Raw genomic sequence first — 7,956 nt, 5'->3', positions numbered from 1 at the left:
ATCAAAGTGTTTTCTGAAGGGAATTTAAGCAGTCTTGTTAGTGGTAAAGAAGAGGACGTGGTTTTGGGAGGAATAACGATTATTCCTGTAGAGTTGACACTGGTTTAATACTAAATGTTAATTAGAATTCCAGGAACCGATCTGCCACTAGCTGCTGGAGTTGGAAAGATTATACACAGCAGCATGTCAGATAAACAGGTTGGTGCATAGGAGAGAAAGAGCCAAAAGAACTTTGCATCCCATCCAGCTCCATATCGTGTCCTGGGGTACTTTGCTATTAGGGCATGTTCCATGCATTTCATGACCTTAGAAAGATCAGAGTCACACAGTCTTCTCACTGATAATCTTTGAGCTTTTATATCTGTAAAAAAGATGATAAATCTGAAAACATTTATGTAACATTCTCTGATAGAAGATTCTTTATATTCAAAGGTATGGCTGCAGCTTCTGTAGATGTATTCAGGCTTGCATTAAACTACTGGATTGAGTACTGAGAGCAGTGTAGCTACAGCAGAGCAGAGACCAGCAAGGGCTGCAGAACAGTCAAGAACCAGGTAAACAGAAACCTCCCTAGCCCATATTGTAGGCTAGATGTTGCCTACTGTAGGTACAGCACAACATAGCACAACTTTTCAGAAATCAACCATAATCTTAGAAATATGATTGTAACAATGAATTTCTCCTTAGGCATTTTACCTCTATCTAAGGACTAAGAATGGCACTAAGACATCATATCTCACTGATCTTATAGGGGAACTAGTAGCATAGACCTTATCTAACATACATGTATTCCAGAAGAATCATCAATGATTTATTAAACAAAGTTAATGAAATCCAGCAAACGTTCTTTTTGTACTTACATTCAGCAAAGTATTTTTCTCCATAGGCTTCTCTGATCTCAGGAGTCAGTCTGTTCCAAAGTCTTAAGAGGTCTCTCTCAATGACATCTGAACTAACTACTCCTGCCATAAAGAAACCATGCTCAATAATGCTTACTTTCACTCCAAAATGCTGAATCTCTATCCTAGGGAAAAAAACAAAAAACAAAAAAACACAGTAACCATCCAATATTGGCATAACTATTAAACACAAGTAAGTAGAAAGTGACACATCAATGAATATTTGAGATTTTTGTTCTTATCTTCTTATGTCACGATAATTTTATTCTGCCTATCACTGTGAAAAAGTAGCAGGCAAGTAAGCCTGAGAAACAAGGCAGTGTCAGGTAGATTCACAGATATTGTGTGGTTTATTTTGGACTGCTGCAAAAGATGTGACAGCCAGCTCCATCTGAACCATGTATTATCAAACTGAAACTTTGACCATTTCAAATACTGCTGTATCATTCCAGCTGCCAATGGTTTACCAGCAGAAGCAGATTATAAAGTGCCTGGGAAAAAGTGTAAGTAAGTGAGCAAAATTATTCAGTTGGATTAGAACCCTATACTCCATTGTATGGTTAAATGATTATGGTTAAATTGTTAAATGTTGCTGCAGTAAAGGTCAGTCTGCTTTTTGATAGCATGATTCCCTCTGTAATTTGAGTTGCAATGCAACTCCTTCAGCACACAAATGGCCTCTTTGTCCCATAGGGCAACTTCAGAGACTCAGGGTGCTATACTCCAAAGAATGCAAGGATTAAATAAACATTAGTGTTTAAGTCTGTAATATATAAGCTTGGTGTATGTAGTTTCTTTATATAAGCATTCATAAAGGTTTGCAACCAACTTTCCTCATCTGGGTGAAAACATGACTCATCTGGCTAGGCCTCAGCCACCACAAGGCAGTGCAACACAACTGTGAAGGCTGCTCAGCATACTTTCTGAAGTTAGGATGGTCTACTTGCTGCTTGGAATCACCCAGCTCAGACTGTTATGGAACATTAGAGCAAAATAAAATGGGTCATAAATTGACAATAGAGGAGATGTGGAATATTTTTGACATAGGCACTTCATAATTCTGTTGTGAGCATACAGAATTGTTTTAGCTTGAACTGGTTTTGGAGAAGATCCACACAGATATTTTCGGTATTGTTATTGTGTAGAGAAATGATGTATAAGGCACATAGACTAATTATAAAACTTTATTAAGTGGGAAGAAAGAATGTTCCACTGAACCTCATGTGAAGATACAAAGCTTTCTGCTTACCACAGCTCTGCAAAAATACTGACGTTTGTAAGAGGAAATTTAACAGGAGCAGGGTCTTGGGCCCATAGTAGTGGAAAGCAAACTGAAATGCCAACCCTGCACAAATGCATTTGGCAGAGTCCACGTCATGAGACAAAAGCCAACCCTGCTGAATTTCTGCATGAAATATCTGGCAAATTAGTAGACTATAGGGTGGATAATGTAAGAATGTCATGGTTAAGAGACAGCTGCAGGCCAAGTGCAAAGTGACTGGTATGTCGGGATCAGACTTGTGACTGACTCAACAGGAAGACATCTGCAAAATGAGGCCAGAGTGACTGGATATCTTAGGGTTAGTTTGGGAACCAATTCAACAGGGACAAGCCAGAAATGGGGAAAGTACGGAAAGCCATCACCGAGTTTTGAGAGGATGAAAAGATAACTCAGTGGCTACAGGGTGGGAACAGCAGAAGAGGATGATCATTCAACACCTCAGAGTCTGTGAATCAGACCCATGCTGCAAAGTCAAACATCTTCTCCAACCCATCTCAACATGCCAGATGGGACATTGCTGGTGCCCCTGTGCCATAACTGTGGACTGTTAGAGCCAGTAGAGGGGTCTTGCAGACCTTAGCAGGTTGAGAGAGCTCAGGAATCTGAGAGTGCTTATCATAACCATAACACTACGCTGCTAATAATTACCATGATTCTATGCTGCTGAGTTTATTATGAGTTTATCCACTGCCAGTTACCATAGTTAATTGTAGTCACGTACTGCCAAATTTAAACAAACATAACTGACATAATTGTATCTGCTATTGCCACGCTTGAGCTATTTCTGTCAATATAAGCCATTTAAGATAACTACATGTATACTTCACGTAGTTACAGTTTCTTTCCTCCTCACTAATAGTGTTGAGCAACAGAGCCGTTATTTTACTTTGTTATTTCCGTATTTTAAAAAAGGAACTCAACCAGTGAGATGTATGTGCATGCACATTTTTGTAATCCTTATGCAACAATGCAACATGTCCAGGGTCCTCCTGTGTCATGTGCATACATCTGGAAGTATAATATTTACGAAGCAGCATGAAAATAGTAAGTACAACTTGCTCAGGAAGCTCTGGATGTCTGTCCAGGCTATACTGTTGATTTACTTGTATGTATGCAGTGGGTTTATGTGTCCCATGGCTGCATGCTAGCCATTTGTCCAGGATACACAAACATTTCCCATTGCAGTTTCCCAGTTGTTCTGTTCATGCTACTGGAGATAGAAATCCCAAACAAATGACCAACATCAGTGTCTTTTTATTTCCTCCTTTAGGCAAGATTTGCAGAAAGAAAAAGAAAGAAGCAAACATACAGTCACCCTCCTTCAAAGTATTTGGAATCCATTCTTGAATTCACACGTATATTTAACAACTCACCGTAAAGTGTCAGAAAAAGCTTCCATTCCCCACTTGGACAGGCTGTAGCCACCTCCTACAAATGCCATAAGGCCTTTGGCATTGATCAGATTGACTACTCTTCCCTTGGCTTTTTTCAGAAGTGGTAGAAGCTTGAGTGTGATTTCAATCAATCCTATTAGACTGACATCCAGAACTGAGTGGAAATCTTCTATCCTCAGCCAGTCAGTGGGTGCCACAGGTGTTGTTCCTTCAGCATTGTTCACCAAGCCAAAAAGCCCTAAGAGGATTCCAAAACCATTTCTTTCAGTACGTGGCAGTATCATACCTGCTGAGTAGGATTTCATATGTAGCATTAGGAACCAAGTACATACTCCACAATAACTTCAGTGAGATGAATACAGCTGACTGGGATTTGCTTCTAAGTATCTAGCTCTACACTGGACACCTGGCAAAATTGGTTGAAGGCCTTATGCAATGACTCTGAATGAGAGTGGGTAAAGTATTAAAGAAAAATGATTTCAGGTGGAAAGATGGGACAGCATATTGGGCGCTACTGCCCAGATCTAAGCATGTGGGCTCTTACCATGCATGTATTTTCTGTGAAAATCAAGTAATACATGTAGAAGTGAAGAGACTGAATACTTTTCTGGGTTACAGTCTAAAGTCTAAACTAGACATGCAGAATTAGTCAGTACTTCTAAAAATATTAGCTTAACCCTGTGCAGTGATAATACTGCTTTACTACTTTATAAATTACTTGGGGAGGTTTAGATAAATAGTGACGCTTCTAAGAGTTTGCTGGGAACAGCCTGTCCTTAGTGGGAGAGGCTGAAGGTTCAGTGCTCAGTCTCTTTGAAGATTTGCTCAGAATGAGGAGAGAGTGTTAGCAGTGGTTACCTGGACTGAGAACATACAACTTCCCACAAACTGAAAGCAGAGACCTGCTTGAAGAAAAGCTTCTGAAGAAGTAAGTTCTAATAATTATTTTGTCCTTGCCCTCATTCATTCTACTTAAAAATTGCCTGGGACTTTGCATGAAGAGGCCAAAAAATGTTTCACAAGCTTTGAGGAAAAAGGTCTACTGGAAAAAGATACAGTTTTAATTAATTAATTAATTAATGAGCTTATTGGATATTTAGTACAACTGTTTATTACATTAGCTAGCTGCAATGCTGTGGTCCCCCTTGGCTGCACTTAACAATGTCTAGTCTGAGCTAGTGGCACTGAAAAAGAAAGGCATATATTGTCACAATTGAATGTATTTACCATGCCCTTATTTACCTTTTATTATGCTTTGCAAAAAAAAACTATGCTGAAGTCATGTTTTTAACACCACTTGTAGGTATCCAAGGTCAAATTCTTTCTCTTTGTTTTAGACAAGTGCTTGGAGGTATAGGACGGTGGTATTGAGCACTACCTCTAACAACTCAGAGAAAACCAGCTGAAATAACAACTGTTCAGTTGTTACAGTCAGTGCAATTGTTGTGCACATTGTAAAATCAGACTCATCTAGTCCTGCAAATACACCCTCTTCCTCCTAGAGGAGGGATAAATGAAACCTCTGCCAGCAATTTTCTATTGGTCGGGCTGGCTTCATTGTCAAGGGAGTTCTTTGGGGTACCATTTAGCACCCTGTCCCAGGTGAAGTTCTTAAACTGCAGCAGAAAAAGCCTTGAAAACACATGTGGTAATGATCTGGTTTTAACAACTTGAACAACTAGATTTTTAGGCACTCTGTTGGTAAAAGTGAGGCCAAGAGCATTGCTGGAGACAGTCTTTTTGAACTATGATGGCTTATGAGACAGAACTGAAGACTGAATGTGCTTCCTCAGTAAGAGGAGCCCTCCTCTGCAGGTACTGGGGAGGCTCCAGAGCTCTTAGCCAGGCTACGTTTGGTTATACTGAAGCATTTTTTTATGGGCACCGACCTTATCACTTACCCTTTCCAGCAGTCTCTTCTGTCACAAATAGCACAGCCCTGGAAATGCTGCTGGGGTCAGCTAAGTTCAGGTTCACTGTCTTCATTGAGAGTGAGCAGCAGGACTGTAGGTCTTGCCTTCCTTTCTCTGTGACGCATGCAGCAATGACATGAAACCCCCTTTTGTCAAGCCATTTAGCCAGTGAGTTTCCAAGCCCAGTGTCACAGCTTGTTATGAAGATGTGCTTTCCACTCAGGTCTCTTACTCTGTGACTGTCTCTGATGAGACAGTAAATGATAAGAGAAAGTATGGACACCAAAATTCCTATGTGCAGTGAGTCTGAAAGAGAAAGCTGTGAGCAGATAGTTAGTGATCTAGAAATACAATGAAGTAAACATGCTCAGCCAGTCCCCCAGCTTCCTTAGACACAATTCCCGTGCAGAGCTCTGTTTCTGGTTACAACCCTTCCGGCCTGCTGTAGGGAAGAGGGGAGCAGGGGCAGAAGCTTTGGCACAATGTGATTGGTATCCATGAATAATACATGCCTTGGCAAAACTTTCTCTTGACCTGCTTTTCAATAGATTTCCATTGTTTTCAAGCTTTACTTGCCAGTCTTCCTAGTCTGCCCCATCCTCTCAGGATGTTTCAGGCTGAAAGAAACTACTGCGTCTGTTCTCACAGTCGTGCCCTCCCCCTCCCCTTTTCTTTCTCTCAACACTGGTGATTATTTGTGTTAATACTGGAAAAAGAGGAATTCTTCTGGGAAGAAGGACAATTGTTTGATGATACCTACGCTGCTCTTCTAATTTGTACCATAGAAGCAGAGTGACCCCAAGAATGACTAGAAAAGCCTAAGCTGTAATGGTAGGTCTGCTGACTAATCTGTTGTGTAACTTGTGTTGTATGATGGCAAGCTATTTGCTCTCCGCTCCTTAGGCAAGGGGGACTTTAGGTCAGTGTCAGGGTCTTCTACCTCCCCCTTTCTGTCCTTACTCCTTGTTCAGTGCTGATGCACAGTGAAATATATATGAGAACTCTGTTTGTATAAATAAATGGGAAAATGCATGTAAATGTTGTCCTAAGAAAGAGGCACTGAGGAAATGCGAGATTTCTGAACTCTGGTGGGGAGGATACATGTTGCTGCTAGATGCTTGCTACTGGATGCTATTATTTGCCAAGACTGTTGATAAACATAGAATACTGTTCTCGCCAAGCTAAAATCTTCATGATTGGTTACTGGTTTTCTATTTGTATTTTTGGTTTGTGCAAGAACTAAACCGAAATAATTAATTAAAACCTAAATTTATGGGAAGGCTGCTCAGCATTTTCCAGTGTGGCACTCAGACATCCTGCTAAAGAAACTTTTTTTCACAGGTGCTGAGTGACTTTGGTGCTAGCTACCTACATATGTGTCCAGGTGCAGACATCTGGCCTTTAAAATGTGATTGTATTAAAAGAATGAATTGATACATTAAAATAAAGGATTTTTTGAGTACATCTAGTATTTAAATATACTCAGAGGAAGAAATCTTTCTTTTATATTCTTCCATAACTCAGAGTTTTCTAGAGTTTAAGCATTCATTTGGCTGACTATTCTGTGACAGCCTTGCTACATGAATATTAAAGGAAGCCTAATTTATTAGGCCTGGTTGCTGGAGCCTTTCTTGTCTTTCTGTTCCTACTGAGTTGTTGGAGTGATTTGGGTTTACTCTGATTTTAAATTTCACTGTCATCTAGCCAAGTAGGAGTGACTAACTATATGGACATGGTCTTAGAATCTGATAGTAAATTAATGTCGGACTCTAAGTGAAATTAGTCAAAGTTGATGCACAACATTCATACCCACTTAATGATCTTATTTTGCATATTTGGATGTCTTGATAGCCATGGGTATAGATCTATGAGCTACTGGTTAACCTTATTTGGTTTTAAAATATTAAGTAAATACAGAAACTGTTAAGAGTTTGCTTCCCCTTCCACTGCAATTCACAGAAAGGCTCCCACTGAATTTTTGGGGCATTAGATTTGTCCCTGGGCTGCACTGGGTATTTGAGCAGCCCATCTCCCTGTTGTGCCAAGGCTAACATAACTGGCCCTCTTGTTCAGGTACTTTACCTAGATACTTGGCTTTTTTTACTGTGAATATGCCTGTTAAGTCTGACAAAGGGTTGCAGTATTCCTGAGTGTGTGCACTTTGGAACCAACTTCATAATGTTTCGCTGAGCTGACGACATTTATTTTCTGAGAGGACTTGTGTATGCTCTGACACAGAGCCATTAAAATTGTGTTAAAGAGCTCAGGCTATTTCAGGTTTCACTGCTGTAAAATACAGTCTGAAAATGGGATGTTGCAGTAACCAGTCATAGGTACCCCAATCTGTTTGCAAAGACATGCCCAGCAATGACATTTCCTCTGACTGTTGATTTAGAATTTGGAGCTGAGCTAGATGCAGAGAGAGAAGTTGCTACTAGCAGGCTCTTTTAACCTCACACCAGTAAATC

At 40.2% G+C, this 7,956-nt stretch overlaps 2 protein-coding genes across 3 annotated transcripts in view; one reads left to right on the top strand and one right to left on the bottom strand.

Moving 5' to 3' along the window:
- On the bottom strand, positions 1-6,882 carry LOC112997531 (retinol dehydrogenase 7-like). The gene is made up of 5 exons (XM_064515502.1): positions 6,861-6,882; positions 5,477-5,794; positions 3,555-3,813; positions 861-1,024; positions 1-361 (listed from the first exon to the last, which is right to left on the bottom strand). Exons 1-5 carry the CDS (start codon positions 6,880-6,882, stop codon positions 111-113), a joined length of 1,014 nt encoding a protein of 337 aa, XP_064371572.1. The 3' UTR covers positions 1-110.
- The window catches only part of ABCB11 (ATP binding cassette subfamily B member 11), a 76,266-nt gene continuing 72,682 nt past the window's right edge, over positions 4,373-7,956 (top strand). For both annotated transcript variants that reach the window (XM_064514887.1, XM_064514886.1), the window contains exon 1: positions 4,373-4,503. The gene's annotated coding sequence lies outside the window, so the exon portion shown is untranslated. The remainder of the gene's footprint in view (positions 4,504-7,956) is intronic.

The sequence above is a fragment of the Dromaius novaehollandiae genome, chromosome 7 (assembly GCF_036370855.1).
Source record: "Dromaius novaehollandiae isolate bDroNov1 chromosome 7, bDroNov1.hap1, whole genome shotgun sequence".
NCBI classification, from domain to species: Eukaryota; Metazoa; Chordata; class Aves; order Casuariiformes; family Dromaiidae; genus Dromaius; species Dromaius novaehollandiae.
Note: the sequence above shows the minus strand (reverse complement) of the source record. Positions and strands in the feature narration are given on the sequence as shown.